This window comes from Tachysurus vachellii, chromosome 7 (genome assembly GCF_030014155.1).
Source record: "Tachysurus vachellii isolate PV-2020 chromosome 7, HZAU_Pvac_v1, whole genome shotgun sequence".
In the NCBI taxonomy this organism is placed as follows: Eukaryota; Metazoa; Chordata; class Actinopteri; order Siluriformes; family Bagridae; genus Tachysurus; species Tachysurus vachellii.
The window spans coordinates 27,727,626-27,748,393 of NC_083466.1; the positions used below are offsets into that span (position 1 = coordinate 27,727,626).

The 20,768-nt window shown below is 39.4% G+C and overlaps 1 protein-coding gene across 3 annotated transcripts in view; it reads right to left on the reverse strand.

Annotated features, from left to right (window-relative positions):
• The window catches only part of LOC132849065 (carcinoembryonic antigen-related cell adhesion molecule 5-like), a 272,443-nt gene that overhangs the window by 15,512 nt on the left and 236,163 nt on the right, over positions 1–20,768 (reverse strand). The window contains exons 1-3 of one of the 3 annotated variants that reach the window (XM_060875249.1): positions 13,109–13,195; positions 10,616–10,651; positions 9,334–9,609 (exon numbers count right to left, since the gene is read on the reverse strand). The exons of 1 other annotated variant lie outside the window; for it this stretch is intronic. In XM_060875249.1, the coding sequence (XP_060731232.1) occupies positions 9,334–9,609; positions 10,616–10,651; positions 13,109–13,139 (343 nt within the window). In that variant the 5' untranslated portion in view covers positions 13,140–13,195. Of the gene's footprint in view, positions 1–9,333; positions 9,610–10,615; positions 10,652–13,108; positions 13,196–20,768 lie in introns of those variants that run through there. One more of the 3 variants, XM_060875248.1, reaches the window with a different exon arrangement.

The following is a 20,768-nucleotide window of genomic DNA, read 5'->3' on the forward strand; positions in this document are numbered from 1 at the left end:
CTCCAGTGGTTTTCTCTGTGGATGAACGAGGATGACGCTTAACAATTCCAGATTATGCTTTTTTTTCATTGGTTGTTGTGTTAAGTCTTACCCAGATTGGCTATTGTGTAGCCTCCTTTTTTTTTGGCTGATAAGTGTCAGGCTTGACTAAGAACTCCAGGGGAGACGCGTTTGATTCCTTCCTGGTTCCATAGAGACAGCGGTGCAGACTGACACATTTTGGGTGCTGCGGCATATTAAATATATGATAAATGGTAAGATTTTCTGCATGACAAATACAATCTGTGGTGGGTGAGCGTGAAAAAAGACCCAAATGACTGACTGTCACGCTCAATGCGTGATACCTGAGAGCCCTGGGTTTAGTAACTTGATGTAAATATACTTAAAGAAAGCCCTGTTTTCAGCACTCTACACAGTCCTAGAGCACTTTATTCTTACACCAGTCTTTCTTATGTAACGGTGTGTAAAATAGTTGAATTGATGAATAAATGAGGACAGCGCCATCTGTCTGCTGCGTGATGGCATTTAGCACATGAAATAGGGACCGCCCACAGCAGAGATAATGAGACTGTGGGTAAGTCGCATGTTTTCAGCAACGTAGAATTAAATGTTAAAATGATTAAAAATATAACTAATTGCTGTATTTACCTTGCAACAAACTACTGGTGGAACTGTTGATATGTGTTTGGCATTGAATGTGGTGTTTTATATTGAGTTATTTTTAGTTTGTGTTACGAGGCCTAATCGTAATTGATTTGTGCATTGTCTTTGTTTTATGTAGAAGTTTTATGTTTTAATTCTCCATGTGGGTTCCCTTATTTCCTGTGTTTTCCATTGTGCAGGTATGTTGTAAGATGTGTTGTTTTAATGTTTTTAATGTATTAATTAATTGTTTAAATTGAACTATGTGTTTGCCACTAGGTGGGGATGTTTACCCACCAATCCAATTTAGTTGAATTGAATTAAGTTCCCTTTCGAGGGAGCTCAACGCTGCCTCATTGCTGACGCTATGGGAACGCTTCTGTAAGGAAGTTCTGAAGCTCTGTGAGGCGGTGCGGCGGCTTCGATCATGGGGTTCGCAGGTTGAGTTAGCGAAAACGGAGCAAGAGACGGGTTCCCTTTCTCTTTCCCTCTCCCCTAACTCCGTTTGCTCGGTTTCGGTTGCTCGCACTGCGATTTCTCCCAACCCGGAAGTGAGCATGCCGAGGAGCTCGTTGTGTGCGTGGAGGAGCTTCCCCCCTCTGAATGGCTGACAAAATCAGCGGCATTCGAGGAGCTCCTCGAAGGGGTGATGCGCGTTGTGTCTAGATTAAAATTAGATTGGCCTGAAGAGGAAGTTGGTGTCATCCGTTCTGAGCTAGACGACCACTTTCTGAGTTAAGGCCACAGGCCACCTTCACGCAGACGGCTGCCATTTTTCACAGACCTCCATGCTAAGGTGTCAGTCATGGAAAAGTCTATTTTCAGCGTGTATTTTTTTCCTGCCATGTCTGACTTTTCGGCCATTATAGGGCTTGAAAGCCATGGGTATGGGGCGATGCCTAGGATTGAAGAGACGCTTGCGGGCTATCTCTAAACTACATTAACTGCATGGAGGAAGCCTGCCCTTCCATCCAAACCTTGTAGAACCACTTCAGCCCTTGTGGGTAAGGCCTACACGGCAGCAGGCCAGTCAGAACGCCAGTCGGCAGTGTTCAGAGAGTTTCTTCCCCACCGTGGCGAGCAGACCCAGACCCGTCAGGTGAGAGGGGACCTTAGGTCCGTCATCTCGGCCAGGAGGGCTACAAAGGAGCCTTGATGCTCGAGGGCTGGGGTTCCTAGGCGCGTTCTATTCAGGAAGGCACCCTCTACTGCCTGCCCCGCCGCCTCCGCCATTTCGGGGAGCAGTAGGGTCTGTGCCTGCTCCTCTTCCTTGCACGGATTTCCCTGAGTTGGCACCTGCCAGTTTCAGGGCACCCGGGCGGTCTGCGCGAGGTTGACACAACTATCAGACAGCCAGGCAGGAGGACCTTCAAGAGGAACTTCTCTCACTCCTGAGGAAAGGGGCCATAAAGCATGTTCCCCTCCAAGAGCGGGACTCCGGCTTTTACAGCTGATATTTTGTTGTCCCCAAGAAGGACGGGGGGCTGAGTCCAATTTTGGACCTCCGGGCTCTGAACTGTACTCTGAAGACTTACAAGTTCAAGATGCTCACGCTCAAGGTTATCGTGTCCCAGATCAGGTCCAAAGACTGATTTGTGACGGTCGACCTTGAGGACGCTTATTTTGACATAGGCATTCTGCCAGAGCACAGGAAGTTCCTCAGGTTCACTTTTGGGGGCGAAGTGTACCAGTATTTTAGCCTAGCCCTTTTCACCACGCACGTTAACAAGGTGCATGGACGCTGCCCTGGCACCGTTGTGTCTCCGGGGCATCCGTGCATTGAATTACCTGGACGACTGGCTCATTCTGGCCCAGTCGAAGGCTATAGCGGCCAGTCAGCGAGATGCTGTGCTTGCCCATAAGAGGTCTCTAGGATTCAGGTTGGACCCAGATAAGTGTGTGCTTTCTCCTTTTCATGGAACCACCCTTTTGAGGCTAGTTTGGGACTACCCCACGATGCGGGCACATCTGTCTCCTACTCGGGTGGCTTCCATCTTGTCAGTGGTGAAATCTATTCGTCTAGGCCAAGGCCTCTCTGTCGTCGTTGCACATAGGGTGCTCGGCCATTCCAGCTCTGGCTCAGGGATGCAGGCTTTCATCCTCACAGACATCCCCTCAGGGTTATAAGGGTTACACGCTGTGGGCTTCGTACACTTCTTACGTAGTAAGACCCTGGTTTCTGGCCTTGGGTCCCACTCTAGGGGCGTGTCACTGTCGCAGGACTCTTTCGAAGGATGCGTCGCTTTCGGGCAGGGGAGCAGCACAATCATCAGGGCGTTCTGCATTTGTGCCCCCGTTTCAGGTTGGCACAGCAGATTCTGCTCTGGGCAGAGACCAGGTTCCTTTCGCTGAGAGCGATTTTCATCCCAGGGCATGTAAATAGGGAGGCAACCTTTCTGTCAAGGCAGGTGCTGAGGCTCGGGGAGTGACATCTCCACCCCCACGTGGTGGAGCAGATTTGATATGGACATGGCCGAGGCTACGTCTGTGTGCCTCCCGCCCAGTAGCTCCTGCAAGCCCTAGCCAGAGTGCGCCACGACCGGGTCAACCCCTCGTTTGCCCTCTTGAGTTGATTCACGGTCCTAGCCTCCCTCCTGAATGGCACTCCAGGGAGGTTCCTGTCAGAGGGATCTCCTCTCTCAGGTGCAGGTGGCAATCCTGCACCCCCGCCCTAAGATGTGGAAGCTTCGGGTCTGGCCCCTGAGGGGGACCAGTTCCTAAAGGCAGGCCTCTCAACTGAGGTGACCGAGACTCTACTGAATGCTAGAGCTCCCTCCACTAGGAAGCTATATGTTCTGAAGTGTAGGCTGTTTCACCTCTGGGGCGATGAACACTGTCAGGATCCAGCTCACTGCCTGGTTGGTACAGTGCTGAGGTTCCTGTAGTCTTGTTTTTCTTGGGGCGCGGTCTTGCCTCGCCTCTCGGCATCAGGGCTCACTCCACTAGGCGTATTGCCTCATCCAGTGCCTTGGCCAGGGGTCTTCCCTTTGGAGATGTTTGTGCTGCGGTAGGTTGGTCCTCTCCGCACACCTTTATCAGGTTCTATAACCTGGATTTGGACCCTTCTCGAGGGTCCCAGGTCCTGCAGGGCCTTTGATGGTTTGCTCCCAGTCTGCTCATGCTCTCTCATGGCCTCTGGCACAGTCATCGACCGGTGCATGGCGGCGTGGGTATTGGCGTTCCCATAGCGTCAGCACTGATGCAGCGTCTTCTTCCCTTCTCAGGGAACCGGGTTACATACGTAACCTTCTGTAGTTTCCAGCTTGCAATTAATCCTTTTTTTTTTTCAAAACTTTGATTTTTTGTTAAAGATGTATTTCTCAGTTTTTATTATTGTTTTAACAGACTGTAAGCTTTATTGGAGATTACACACACATTGGCCTTCAGTCATGAGGAGGTTTGCAGGCTTTAACTAAACAAATCCATACAGAACAATGAGGGTGTCTAGATGACGCTGAGCAAATAACAGCAGGACATTAAAATGACAAATAAGTATTATTTTAAAATCCACACAAAAGCATAAAGGAATAGAAATTGCAGTCTATTTCAGTAAATGTTTATTCTTTTTATAGATGAAGTTTGCTCACTCCTCTGTAACTGCATTCTCAATCCTGTCTTCATCAGTGTGATCTGTTAAAGAAATTTAAAAAGTAATTTCTTTCATTAATTAAAGAATGTTATGTGAAATATAGAGACATACCGAAAGAGTTCTTACCTCGTGCTCTGTAACATATGACCAGCAGAATGATGGTCACCAGCAGATACGGAGAGGCCGTCACCACGCTACAGATCAGCATGAGCATGGGGAATTCTATATGTGATGGACCTAAAGCAGAATAAAATAAATATAATCATGTTTAATTTATGCTAAACTGTTTAGATGTTTTCCCTTAAATTGCAAATAAGTTCAACTTAAATCACAGTTGTATTTAAATGATTTCTCACATCTGACTGAGACCCAGCTTTTCAGTGACTCTCCTCTCTCTGGGTGTTCACAGTGGTAGAAACCTTCATCTGACTTTGAGACAGTTTGGATGATCATCTCTCCTGTAGTCTGGTTCTGGAGAACTGATCCATCTTTATAGAAATCAGCTCGGAGGTTTGAGGGATTTGGGTTGTGATATAAACAGCGTAGAGTCAGAGGATGTCCCTCAGTCACAGGATGGACAGGACTCTCCAGGATCACATCACCATCTAGAACACAGAAAATCACTAACAAGGAAATCCACACACTATGATGTGTCTGTAGATAATAAATAAAGGTTCTCTAATTTATCTCTATATAACTTCAGACCTTCTAAACGTGAAAAGTCTGGAGGTGTTTCATCTAAATCTTAAGAAAATGTTTTTGTCTTCATGAACAGTTTCTCCTAAGCGAATTCTCAGAGTTCTAAATATTCTGTAATGAATCATTTCCCTTTTCCTATAACATTTTTCCTATAACATTTCCCTTTTCCTACAACCTTTTCTGCATTCCTATGCAAATTAGGAGCACAGAGTCAACTTGACTTTGTCTGTTTTGACTGCTTATAAAAAAATTAAGTATATATTAAAGTAAGCCATTTTTTTCTCACCATTTTTGTCTAACTTGGTTCCAACATATTAACATATATTTTGCCAAAAAATAAAAATAATATTTGGTATAAAACTTATTCATATACAGAAATGCTTCATTTTTAGTAAAAAACATTTTGCATATCAAAAGTGTGATATATTTACAAATGTGTAGCTTTTTTAACTGGTAGCCTAATAAAATGTAATGCCCAATTTGTGTGTGTTTGTGTGTGAGTGTGTGTGTGTGTGTGTGTGGTGTGTGAGTGTGTGTTTTGGGTGCATGTGTTAGTGGGCATTTTATGTGTGCATTTTTTGTCTGTATGTATGTTCATTGCACTGAAAAGGGCAAAAGTGTGACATATTGCCCCACTAAATGTGGCCAGGTCAAACTGACCTGGGAGGACCTGATGAGGAAAGTATTTACAGTATTTTATGAACACATAGTTTAACGGAAATAGACAAAATTAATTTTACTTACAAAGCTCATAATTTGGAACAATCCTGGTAAATTTCAGGCAAATGTGTGGAAGGAAACCCAAGTTATGACACATTAAACTTTCCAGCCGGGTCAAATAGACCCATGGTCTGCAGGAGAGTTAAACACATTACATGAAGACTCACCATGCACTGTGATGTTGATAGGATTACTGTTTTCTCCAGATTCAGACTCACACCAGTAAACTCCAGTGTAGGATGTGGAGAGGAAGCTGATGATACATGTAGATCCTGTAACTGATCTCCAGTGTGAACAATCTAACACACTCTCACTGTGTGTGTATCGTCTCACTGTCCATCCAGTAGAGTTACTCTGGTCTTCACAGCTCAATGAGAGAGAGTCATTAGTAAAGTGCTGAGTTCTGCTGGGATTGATGATCAGAGAGACTGGAGGAGATTCACCTTATACAGAAAAGAGGCATTTAATGAGGCAGAACACAAGGAAATGACTGTAATGTGATGTAAATTGCAATATTTATTTCCAGCAAAATATTTCAAACAATAAAAATATTTACCTCCTATTTGTATCTGTATCTGTTTAGAAGACATTTTCTGAAGACATTATCTCTGAATAATTTATACTTGGACACATACAGCATGTTTACCTGCTCTGACTTTTAATAAAATCCTACTTCACAGAAATCCTCAACCATGTCCTGAGTCCTATATATGTTTATCATACACATACTTTATAACCTAATTATACACATGATTAAATAAATACTGCATTAATCTGATGTTACATTCGCAATTTTAATGTCTACACTTCAACACAACAGTTAATTTTCCTCACCAGTGATCCATAGTGGCTGTAGATTGCTGTACTGTGTGTGAAGGGCTGGTTCTCTTCTCTCTCCTCTGCACATATAAACTCCTGTGTGATTAAGAACAGCAGGACTGAGAGTGTAGTTGCCTCTAGATCCTCTGCTGCTGTCTGAGAGGAGCTCTGCATACACGATATAGCCACGGTTATTATTTATTCCAGTTAATCCGTCTCTGTAGGGAACAACTGTGTACCAGCTGAATGTCCAGTCTGTAGAGGAGTCTGTAACCTCACAGCTTAGAGTCACTGAGTCTCCTTCACTCACCCAGCTCTGTGGAGATACACTCAGTACTGCCTCTGGTCTCTCTGTTACACAGAATTTTACAAGATATTTTTTAATCTTGACTGAAATGAACTGAATATAATCTCTTACATTGCACTGTATATTGTGCATAATTTTTTCTACTTTTAACAAAGTTTAAGAAATAAAACAACGTGTCCAACACTGTTATAGAGTTACTGTTTCCACTATGAAGTACAGATTAATTTAATCAGCATGTCGTCGCTGTCGGGCGGAATCCTCAAAATCTCCAAAACCATTATTTTTCAGGGAATTAAAAAAACGCTGTATTTTTTTGAGTTATTAAACATTGTATCGTTAAAGTTGTTATTATGCCTTATATTGCTATCATATACTGTTGTGTACCAACATTAACACAACATTTTCCCAAAGTCACGTTTTATCGGAGATACAAGCTTTATGACTTGGGAGCAGGGAGATACGAGATTATGAAGTCATTGATAAGAATGGTACGGACACAGACGTCGCTGCTGCCAGCAGTGTTATAATAAAGCCTGCGGTCACGTTGAGCCTTTTGACAAGAGACAAGGCTTCAATAGTTAACCAAAGCTAATGACTGTAGTTACATACATCTTCCTAAACTCCTTCCTAAACGTTCATTTTAAAGGTTTAAGAGCTATAAGTGATGCAATACAAAACACGATAAGCTGATTAGGCTGTCTAATAGGTGGAAATTAGTCTAATCTCCTCGCAAACTTACCTTCGTGGCTCACGGGTTTCTTTCTGCACAGAAGCATTACAGCTATCAATTTTTAACAAAACAGACCTACTCAAATGTATCTAACCTAACTATTTTCACTTGTTAGTGTCCAAAAAACAGTGTTTTACATGCACAGTGCCAAGAGAGGCATTGTCTATAAGTAGACTGACTTAAATTCAGTAAAATAATAATAAAAACAATAATTTAATAGTGGTATCCAAAACATTCAATTTAATTCAAATATTATATTATAAAAAAACATTTTAAAACATCAATGAACATGTATAATAAGCAGTAATAATATTTATTAATTTAATATTTTTTTTATATAGTAAGATATTTAAAATACATCAATAACACAGATAAAATCATAGTTAAAGGGATAGTTCACCCAAAAAATAAAATTAATAAAGTTCAAATTATCGTTTCACTACGTTTTACGGCATGTTTACGTATAATAACGAGGCAAAAAGCCAGCCAGCTTGCTTAAAGCTATGAGCATGACGGTTGAACATAACGGTTTGCCTTGACATTATAAGATACAATCCTATCTTATCTGCAATGCACAGGGTTTAGTCCGCGTTGCAGTGGATTGTCTTGCGCTAAATTCCTGTTCTCAAACGAGCACCAGAACTAGCAGGGGTCAAGATTTTTTTTCTTTGAGCCCCACGAAAATCACTTTAGATATCACTTCAAGACATGTTGATTCGTTGCGACTCTTAATCTTGAGGAGAAATATGCCGCGCAGCTCTCCCGCGGAGTGAAGAAGAGGTGGAGTTACGAGGTTTCTCAGACAGTTGAAGTGTCCAATGGAGTTAAGAGATTTACGTTCAAGCTATTTTCAAGACTTTAGATTGGTTAATAACTTGTAAAAATAACAGACCCATGTGGGGACTGAACAATAGTATCGATATGTGAAAAAATATGAAATTGACCAAATTTGGACATACGAGGTTTCTGCCCGACAGCAACGATGTGCTGATGATTATAATTTAATGAATGACACACTGAACTTTTCATTAGTTTTTAGTTACATTTACTGTTGTGGAAAGTCTGACAAACTAGTTAGTTCCTGTTCTTGTCACATTAGGGGGCTAGAGGCAGATACAAGTGTAGAAGTTTATTTATTTAGATAGAAACAAGACATTTTTAAATTGTGACAGAAATGAAGCAAAAACAAACACTAGATCAGACTAGAAACACACAGCAGTAACAACAGTTACAAGACAAATACATGGTGAAGCAAAGTGGTTTAAATACACTGACAAATCAAGGGTGAAAGTGAAAACAGGTGAGAATAATCCAGATACATTAGAACAACAACCAATGACAGGACAGGGGCGGAGACAAGACATGAATCAGAACAAAAACCCACATGACAACATAAACAAAAACACAACAGAAACAGGTCAATATATATGTGCTGGGTTGCCCTCAGACATGTCCCAAATATCTTTTTACAGTTCTCACTTACAGACGTTTTCTAACTAAGATTTAATTTAATCTATATTTTAATAAATATATATATAAAAAACACAGAACCACAAAATATAAACTTTTCTGTCCTGAAGACGTTTACATGTCAGAAAACATAGTTATTGTGTGTGTGTGTGTGTGTGTGTGTGTGTGTGTGTGTGTGTGTGTGTGTGTGTGTGTGTTAAAATGTTTTTGGATCTCACCAGTCAGAAATGACAAATAATTTTAAACATATGTTTTTCAAGATTATTCTGAAATTTCTGGAATAACCAAGTACATAATAATCAACCAATAATGTTTACGCTTTCTAACAAACCTGTGATGAAAAGAATCATGACATACCTCTCACTGTAATCTTGACAGGATCACTGAACTCTGTGTAGTAGTGATAGTAGTTGTTTGTCCCGTATGCTCGACACTTGTACTCTGTTTCTCCTGCATTATCGACTGTAACATTAAGTGTGTTCACTTGTTCACTGTTCAGATTCTGTAACGACTGATTATTTTTGTACCAGTAAAACTTCCATCCAGTCGACTGCAGCTCACAGCTCAGAGTGACGGTGTCTCCAGTGTAGACGGAGCTCTGAGGATTCACTCTCACAGTCGGTTTGGGTTTTACTGTTGGTGTGAAATGATGAAGGTGTCAGAGCTGCTTTACACTTTACAACATAAGCAGTAGATTCACTGTGTCTAACAGATGCTTTGTGTCTAAAACTAACATTTATATTTAACATTTAATACAAGATGTTACAGTTGTATGTTTTCTTACACGGCTGATATTCAGTATATTTTCTATGTAACAAAATTCATGATCTGATTGAAGTGTAGAAACTCTGTATTTACTGATTATGTTGGTCTTGTAGAAGACAACATTCTGTTTTGCTTATTCTTCTTAGACAAAATTATTTTAAATGCTTCTCGTCCTAGGGCTTTCGAGCCACATGCACTATCATAATCATTTCATATTGTAGCTTTCTTTTCTAAGCAATACTAGTACCGGTACTCACTGTACTGGATCTCAAAGTGGCCTTTTTTTCCATAGATACCCATTATACAATTTTGAGGTTAATAACTCGGCAAACTTTCGATCTACACCAAACTCAGCCATCTTCTTTCGGGTGATATTTTGGACAGAGGTTTAAATTCATGTACCAACTTGACTTTTGGTTTTCTCGCAACCCCAAAATATGCAAAATAAAAAAGCTTTCCACAGCATTGACATATCATATGATTTCCCCAGAAGTGTTAGTGTCTTATTATCTTCTAATAAATCAGATAATAGCAAAGCCAACACAAGGTGAGATTTACTGCCTTCTTTTTAAATGTTCACTGTGTTCTATTAATCAGACTGACTTTTTATTAGACCACAATTCTACTGCTCTCTTGTGCTGCTGTCATTAAACTTGTGCTGTTTTATATTTAATATATTACAACATTTAAGCAGCATAAAATTATTTGATTGAAAAATATTTTTTTCAAATCTGATGTTGCAGCCTCCTTTGGTTAGATCTATAAAAACTACATTAATAAACAAGGAACAACTAAACAAATTGTTCACAACCTTTTCAGCACCAAACCAAATCACATATGGAGACAATATAAAGATAAACTATATAAAAATCACCTTGAGCCTGGACCACTGGTATGAGTGAAATCAGCACTAAAAAGGGAACAGAAACAGATCATGACGTTTATATGTAGAATATTCAGTCTAATAAAGAAAACAGCACATTTTAGACACACAGAACACACAAGATAAAATCTTATTTAGAAAATCTAGTGATTTTAGTAATTTGAGTCATCTATGAAAATTTCTGGAAAGAGAAGGCACAGGAGTGTCTGTTTCACTTATTATGATTTTACAAAAAATGGAAAATGGATTGATGATTTAAAATGATTTATAATCAAACTATCTGCCACCACCCAAATAAGGGTGGGTTCCCTTTTGAGTCTGGTTCCTCACAAGGTTTCATCTCCTTGCCACAATGACCTCCGGCTTGCTCATTAGGGATAAATATAAATATAGTATTAAATCTTGAACTTGGTTTATATTTAATATAGATGTATATATGTTAAAAGCTTTACACAAATAAAATTAAATTGAATTGAGTCAGATTGTCCACAACAGCAGAAGATCACTGCTGTTAGACAAGAAAAGGGATCTAAGCCCGGAGGGGACACAGGCTCACTCAAACTGAGCATTTGAAAACTGGAAATCTTGTCTAATGCGTCTTGATTTTTACTGTATGATGCATGTGGTAGACCCAGAATTTGGCATCAACAACTTGAATGCATGCAACATGCAAATATTTTCATCTTAACACCTCCTCTACTTCTTCACTGCTGAACACACAGCACTGAATTAAACACAGAAGCTAAACCACAACTGCCAACTTGTCTCTCTTCTCGGTGTCCCAGGCTAATTATAAGTTTTTTTCTGCAGAATTCTTTTATAGATTTGTCACAAATAAGTGAATAAAACAAGACAATAGTTTAGTGTTATTGTGCATAAAAATGAAATTGCAGTGAGATGGTTCACAGTGCAGAGCATAATAGTAACAGAAAGGTTACTGTGGGTGATAAGATCTTTTCTCTGTTTGAAGTTTCACAGTTTCTTCCTGAATGTGGATGTCCTATATATGCTCCTGGGTGTCTCCAGGACAGACTCCAGATTCACTGCAACCATAACCAGCATAAAGTGATTCCTGAAGATGGATTAATGTTTGGAAACTCACTACCTTATACTGTACCTGAGAAAACCTGAGTACCCCAATATATTCTTTCTAAAGATAACACCACCTGCTGCACCAGTATCCCCACTTATAAATTTATTTTATTAAATTAGGCCTTGTATGGACAGAACGGGGGGCATAGAAGCCTTTATTATCACCACATATACATTACAGCACAGTGGAATTCTTTTCTTCACATTCCCCAACTGAGGAGGTTGGGGTCAGAGTGCAGGGGCAGCTATGATACAGTGCCCCTGGAGCAGGGAGGGTTGAGGGCCTTGCTCAATGGCCCAGCAGTCGCAGATTGGCTGTGCTGGGCCTTGAACCCCGATCCTCCAATCAACAACCCAGAGCCTTAACCAGATGAGCCACCACTGTCCCCCCAGTGGACAGTATTCCAGGCATCCGAGCTTCTGAGGATGATGAATAGCCAAAATGATAAATGTAAAATAAGATAAAAAAAATAAAAGAATTAAAAGTAAACCATAATCTGGCTAGTGAGAGTGAAATCTTATTAATCTGAATAGTCAGTTTGTCTCCAACTGATTGTGAAATAGAAAATGTAGCTTTAAATGGTAATTTTCAGTTTGGACAACTATTAAAGATTTAAATAAAATTGAAAATAAGTATTAGTGGAGTTAACTTTACATACATTATCATTGGTTAAAAGGTTAGTTATTGCTTTCACACGTCCGTCTTCACATCTCACCCCTTTCATGCCTCCTCTGCTTTTTCACAGATGAATTTGCACCACTAAATAAAAATAGAACATAAACCACATCCGCTACCTGCTCTTTGTACTCAGTGTCACTGCTCTGTGTGTATAGGACTAATGAGAAGTGTTTGTTACTGCACACATATTGTTCTTATTTTTAAAGTGAACATAATAATTAGTGATAATTATTAAATAATGATTTGTGATTATTACAAAAAATGTGATGTGCATTATTTTGGTATTAAGGAGTATTAGAGTTAATATTTTTTCCTGCCCAGACCATAATAGTAACAAAAATGGAAATGTAGGGTTCTCAGAAAATCTAGTTAATGTTAAGCTGTTTTTTTTACATTTCTGTATACAAAAAACACCACCAGAAGACAATCAGATACAAATTCCAACAATACAGACTTTTTTAGATGATTTAAACCTTGTGTTTTAAACTTGCTCTATTTGTACTAAACCCTACAACCTCAATTTGTACAACCTCAAACTAAACCCTTCTCATAACAGATATGGAGACACTGATCCACCTGAACAGTCATGATGAAGTACACACAATGTCCTAATCACACAATAAGCTCATCACTCAGGACATTCAGACTGCAGATGAACAACTTTATACCCCATCACTCACTCTAATGAAGACACAAAGAGAACATTTACTCACAGAGCATCACAGGCAGTGGACTGAGCTCCATCCTGTCCCTCTAATGACTGACTGACTGACAGAGCAGAGGTGTGTGTTAAAGTTTTACCACTTCCTGTTTGCTTATAGAGAGAGTGTACAAAAATAGAGAGAGAGAGAGAGAGAGAGAGAGAGAGAGAGAGAGAGAGAGACCACAACTGACTATAACCTTTCTTGTATGTCTGGATAGGAGTTTTTTTGGATGTCTGGTGTATATGACAGGTGCAGGACTTATACATATGAACCGTCAGTTCTGTTAGAAAGTTGTCAGTGTTGGTTGTGCTGTGTGGTTGTCTGTCATAACATAATGTTTATATTGCTGTTATTGTATACTGTCCAAATTTTTCGACAAATTGATTGTTGCTTTGGCAAATCTTCTTAAAACTTTTATAAGCTGAATTGAAAAACAAACAAACAAATAAAAACAACAGTTACCCAGGTAATAATGTCCTCCTATGCAAATATAATCATAACCATCGAGTTTGTCTTAGTGGTGCTGCTGTATCTAGCTGACAAAAAACATTGTGTTCGCGCATGCGCAACTCAGATCAGGCAGCAGGTTACATCCATGTTATGTTCTGCTCTGTTCTTATGAGGACCGTGTAACAGCAAGAAAAAAGTGACTTACACTTAAGGTAAGGTCAACGAACAATTTGCTTAGTTTAAGCTTTTTGTCTGTTGCTTGGGAACCCGTGCAGTGCTTTGAAACAGTGGGAGTATGTATGTAAATGAAAGTGACACTGCTTAAAGAAATGCAGACACAATGGAAGTTCAGGGGAAAATTGATTGTAGTGATTTGACGGCGCGTATGGGTAACTTATGTGGTTTGATTGTCATTTAAAAACAGGATTTTCTCCACAGTTCTGGTGCTGAGCCTATTTCTCTTTTGCTGACCACTTCACCAGCTTTAGAAAATATCCGTTCACAAGGCACAGAAGAGGCAGGGGTACACACATAGCTCAGGGCCAGCATGTATAAATGTGGGTAAATGTGCCTGTGCTGTGACCAAAACTGAAGTGGATTATCAGAGCGGGTACTTGCCTATAGCTGTCTATAAAACAAACTTAATAACCGAATATTAGGCTACCATTAATGATGCATTTAGAAATGCATATGCTAACATGAAAAGGACATCCCAGTTGGCCATGGGTGCATTAGGCGTCTTGGCAGAATAATACAAAATATATGAATTAGAAAAAAACTGTTGCATATTGCATTGGTCATGATTCATTTTAGCAGTCAAGTAGTTTAGAATACACTAAAACCATAGCCTTTGTCTAGAGAGGTGGGCATATAATTGCCCAATGACAAGTTTTAAACTTTTGAATAAGTGAAAGAAACAGTCACGTGTGTGTGTGTGAAACGAAGTTTCAGACGTCATTGGTCACATGATTTTGATAGAACAAATCAAGCATCGATACAATGCTTTAGTGAAAATCCTTTCATTTACCTGAAACAGGCTTCAGAGCTTTGGCTTCAGGAGAACAGGATAAACTTACCATTGGACAATCAAATAAAAACTGTTACAACAATTACATTTCAAATATCTGAACGCATTCATACTCAATATATTCTTCTTACAGTATTATGTATATTTTTACTTATTTCACATTAAGACATTGTAAAACTTTTATGCTTTACTTTATTAGGATTAACATAATTTATAATGAAGACTAACACATTGAGCAAAATATCTAAATATACATTAATTTCCCACTTTCTTTCACTTGTGCATTTGTGAAATTATGAAAATCAGCCAGTCATGTACAATTCATACACTCATCAGTAACATACACACACACACACACACACACACACACACACACACACACACACACACACACACAAACCAGTATTCGTCGCTGTCGGGCGGAATCCTCGTATCTCCAAAACCATTATTTTTCAGGAAATTAAAAAAATGCTGTATCTTATCTGCAATGCACAGGGTTTAGTCCGCGATGCAGTGGATTGTCTTGCGCTAAATTCCTGGCCTCAGACGAGCACCAGAACTAGCGGGGGTCAAGATTTTTTTTTTCTTTAAGCCCAGTGTTTTGAAGATATTTACCTCAGAGGATGTGTTGATTCCTTGAGATTCTTCTTGAGGAGAAATATGCTGCAAAGCTCTCCTGCGGAGTGAAGAAGAGGTGGACAGTTGAAGTGTCCAGTGGAGTTAAGAGATTTGTGCTCAAACTATTTTCAAGAATTTAGATTGGTTAATAACTTGTAAAAATAACAGACCCATGTGGGGACTGACCAGCAGCATCGATATGTGAAAAAATATGAAATTGACAAAATATGGACATACAAGGTTTCCGCCCGACAGCGACGATATAAATATTACACAAACAAAAAGAAAGCCTTATTGGTGAGAGGACAGAGGAGAATGACCAGACTGCTTGGAGCTGACAGGAAGGTTACAGTAACTCAGTATGTGGTGGTCAGTGATTGAAAAGTGAAACTAAAATGTCTTTGACTCCCTCTAGTGGTAACTGCTGTATGGTTTTAATCCTGACTAGTAAGAGGTGGATTCGCTCAATACATCCAACAATGATTTACTCCTCTACAGCATGCAGGCTAATGCAGCCTTTATAAAGCAGGAAAAATCTGACAAACCAGTCATGTGTTTTACACAGACAGTACTTCAGTGAATAATATGAGTCAGTACATGGAAGTGAACAAGAACGATTCGTTTCCTACATACCTGTAAATTGGGACAGCACTATCTGTTGAATGATGGTAAATTGGAGTGAAATCCAGAGTTTTACACTGCAGATTTAATGGGACATGATGTGGGTAAGTTGTGTTCTTTGAGTGGTTCAGAGATTTATCAGTAAAAGTGATTAAAACACAAAAGATACTTTTCCAATATCAAGTATTTTTGTAATGAACATGTTCTGGTCATGTGATCTAATAATAATTAATGTGTGTGTGCAGCCACAAACCCTACAAGTGTTTATAATAAAGGTCAAAATGATTAGGACAAATAATTAGGAAGACCGCCTACAAGTTTGTTTAAACTTTTTTACTCTTTATTGTTCACTTCTACCATTTTCAAGAAATTATAATATATTGGAAATAAGCGATTATAGAAACAGATGCAATGTAGAATTGTGAGTCATTTGTCTCACAGCAAACAACAGGAGACAGTTTCTAATGCTAATAATACCACAGAGATTAAATCAGTTGTATGCCTGTTAGACAACAGGTCTTTCCTTCTTGACTGGGTTTCCAAAGGAAAATAACTAAAAGAAAAATGATGGCAATACTTGCAAGGATGAAAAAGTGTAAAAGTGCTGTTTATTTTACAGTGCCCAAGAGGTGAATACCGACCCAACACTATGTACAAAAATAACCAAGGAAACACCCGAAAAAAAAACAAAAGAAAAGAAAAGAAAATAAATAATATATATATATATATATATATATATATATATATATATATATATATATATATATATATATATATATATATATATATATATATATAGTCCACTACTTTGAGACAGAATAAATCGCTCACGGCACCACACTTCCACACTCGCTAGCCAGGTAAACTGACCCAGATCGCTCTCTGGGGCACCTTTTTATAGGCCAAGCCCCGCCCCCTTTTGGACCATCATTAACACCGGAGGTAAGTACACAGGTAAGTATGTACATTCACACAACACAACCCAATTATATATATAGACATATATCAACGAAATATTTCTAGAACCCAAAACCAAAAGGTGATCAAAATAAACACAAAAGATAAACAAAAATAATAAAACACAGAACATTAATATCAAACTTAATTATTCCCCCTGTATCAGACAGTATAATGGTCAAGCCGGCTTCCGGCTGCCCCACGCCGACACGCCCACTCACAGCGGACCCGGCGCTATTAATCCAGGCCGCTGGTGGCGCTCGGGTTCTACCGGCCGATTATGGAGAGGCAACGCGGAAGACCGGCAACACAGACGCTGACAAACACTCACAACAGGTAAGAAGAAGCACAACAACAGGACAAAACATCAAACGAAAGACAAAGCTAATGTGTGTGTGTGTGTGTGTGTGCGCTGCACGGACCAACGGGCATAGGGACAGGTCACTCTGTCACAATGCCATAAGTCAATATCAGGAAGGTGATAAATATTTCAATATAAATCATTAAAATTTCTCAATTCTGATTTCTATGTCTGCTTATAGAAGGCTCTTTGGACACTGAAGACCCCTTGTGGACATTCTGGAAATGTCAAGGAGATTTAATACAAGATGGCTGTTTGGTTAAATGTTCACATGAGCCTGAACTCTACATTCTGCTATTCATGTCTGACTAATTTTTTGCAGGAAATGATGTCATTACATGTCCCACATACACCAGAAGTTAAGATGGGAGGAGCATGTCATAGTTAATGACCTTTAACCAATCATGTGAAATATAAAGCCTGTGATTTGTGCATTTTTACATTTTTTTCTGATCTTTTCTGTCTTTATATTACTGTGTTCAGCTTGTGTTTATATATATATATATATTTAACTGTGTCGTTATTATTATTTTTTTAAATAAAAAATTTAACCACTTTTATCGCACTGAAAGAAATTTCTAAATTTCTCGAGGGGACCTTCATGTGTGACTAATGCTGTGATCTGACACAGAAGTCTAAAGAATTCTGGACTGTTTCTCCAAAATCAAGGGCATCCTTTATAAAACTTTTGTAGCGATCAGATTTGATTCTATTGACTTTTCATTAAGGGTTGAAACCCATGTGAAACTATGATTTTAAGATATGTGATGATGTAAATGTTTCTATTACATACACAAGTAGAAATAAACCTAGTGTGGATGAATTTATTTTTGTGTGTGCTCATGCACCGGAGAGCTTGTACACTGTCATTTTTCACCTAATTTAGAACTTTATATCAGTTCTGGTATGAGTTACTGGCTGAATTGTTTTAACTGATGTATAAATGAAAAACATATATAAGCAATTCACATCTGTCAGGTCTGGCTGCTTGTGATATTAGATGGGATAAGAACATTCAATATCTGTTGAAAGTTTAATTGGCAAGCTGTTAGTGTTCAGCAATGCATTACATTGACAGGAATCATTTGTCCTTTAGTGTAATTTACTGGCTAGATAAATCACTATTGATACCAGAGGGAAATTCATATTTACAATTTGTCTGTTAACAGGACATTGTCACTTGTGTAAATACCTGACAAAATCTACACGAACCAGCCTCTCTTACTGACTCTTCATAGCATTCAGAGTTTTTCCACATGACTGTTGGTGGTGCTGTTGTAACAAACATCCAAACTAATCTGCTTTAAGACTTCGGTAAATTTGCAAAATAAAAGGTTATGGCCATGTTCTAAGTAACTACATAATTACAAAAATAAGCTTTTTGCAGCAAAACATACTAACACTATGATAATTAAGATGAGATTTCCAGAATTGCATATAATGCACCTGCTTTATCTCCTACAATATATCTATATTAGCAAAATGTATGTAGCAAAATGAGTTTCTTGAAGGTGTGGGGCTGGCAGAGGTTGTGGACAGCCCCACACCCTTGTAGCTGGGTTAGCACAGGGGTTCTGTATTCTGAGGCTGACTACTTGCACTTTATGATTGCGAGTGGCCTATTTGATTGTGACCTGCTCTCTACATTGAAACCACAAACCAGTGGGGGAATATGTAGTGGCCACATTCCAGGCGAATAGGGGGATTGGTAACTGAGTACCCAATGGAATGGGTTAAGCTGCATGACAGAGTGGCACAGGAAATTCTGTGCACACTAAGGCAGGATAGGAACAAGGACCTCTAGGTGCTTGGAGCAGAAGGTATGTAGAAATTGCTTCTGCATTGGCTGAGGAAACTGGTGGCTTACAGATAGGGCTCTGGGGACCTTGGACTGCCCTAAATACCCTACCATTACACAGATAGGATTCACTTATTCCCTCAATGTCATATTTATCAATCCTAGCAACAGAAAGATCTTACAATTCATGCGGTCCTGGAATCCTACTGTAACACCTGCCCACTGGATCCAATCCTGTCTACAATACTCCAGACCATCTTGCAAGACCTCCTGCCCTTCATCACTACAATCATCAATGGCTCCATAACATCTGGTCATGTACCAACTACCTTCAAAAGAGCAAGGGTCATTATCATCCTGCAGACCCTGCTCTGGACCACTCAGACATCAGCAACTACAGAACGGTATCACTTATTTCTTTTCTTTGTAAAATGATTAAACTCACAGATTATAATCAACTGTCTGGCTACCTCTCCCTGAACATCTTCCAAGATCCTAACTACTCTGGCTTTAAAACAGCATTTTCTACAGAGACCTTTTTGTAGTCACTGCAAAACTATTTGCTGCTAGATCAGCCAAGCTTTCACCTGTCCTCATCCTACTTGACCTCTTAACAGTGCCACAAGATTCCCTTGTCCACCCACAGGAGTCTCTGATTTTGTGGAGCAGCTTGGGTATGGTTTGTTTCCTATCTGTCTAGAGGGCTGGGTCATTCATGGCTACTTATGTAGAATTCTTGGCTTAGGTCTTCCATTCAATGAGGTATGCAAGCTCTCAGTTCTTTTAGCATGAATTGAAATTATCTTCCCCTATATGTCCAAAGAGCTGAGTCAATGACTGTTTTCAAATGGCAGGTGTAGACCTACCTCTTACTAAAATACCTAAACCAGCACTTGTTTTTTTCTGTGTGCTAAACTTCCTCACAAATGAGGTTTAAACCAGTGAACCAATGTTGATAAATTTAATGATAGAGATTTTTAAAGCACTTTCATACATTGGTCTGAATACATCTGTCAAATGGCATAAATGTAAATGTACAGGTGGTGATGGTCTGGTCCACATCTAAAGACATGTTCGGCACCAGACCTTGACACACTGTAGACAATATTTGTGCCGAACCCCCGGGTTACAAGTGGACTAAGGTGTATACCCAGGTTTTGAATTATGTGGATGGAGATGAAGACCTTATAAGGAAGAAATTCAGAAGAGAATTGCAGAGGAGGGGTGTAAGCTATGGTTTAGTCAAGTTAACAATGGATGGGTCAATCAATGCAGTAAGAAGGGATGGTGGGTTCTGTTCAATCGGGGGTCAACTACAAGGGTAGGGAAGAGAGCATTGGCTTTGATATTTTTGGATACAAGGCGATAAGACAGGCTTAACTAAAAACATGCAAAGAAACAAGGCCAGAGACTTGTTTGGGGTTTTTGCACTTGGCAGTTCTGAAATACTCTGAAGTTTCCTTTTGTTTTTCTGAATGTTGGTGTAAATAACAAGTGGGTGTTTGCCAACCTCAAGCCAGTGGTGCCAGGAAAGGAAGGTTGCAAGTATGCAATGTTTGTTTAATGCAGTCATAAAGAAATATATCAACCAGAATCAAGGTCAAAGCAAGGTTCAGTCTGTAATGGAGATGTGAGAAAAAACCAGAAACAAGATCAGAAAACAAAGGCTTGGTATCAACATAACAATATAAAGTGTATAAATCACAATGTATAGGGGAAGTGAGGGTGGTCATGTGTGTATATACTTGAGCTGTGAACATGAAGTTGTTCGTAGGCCACACTGAACTCTGGAGTTGTAGACATGACAAATGTGTGTAACACAACAAGAGCGATTAGT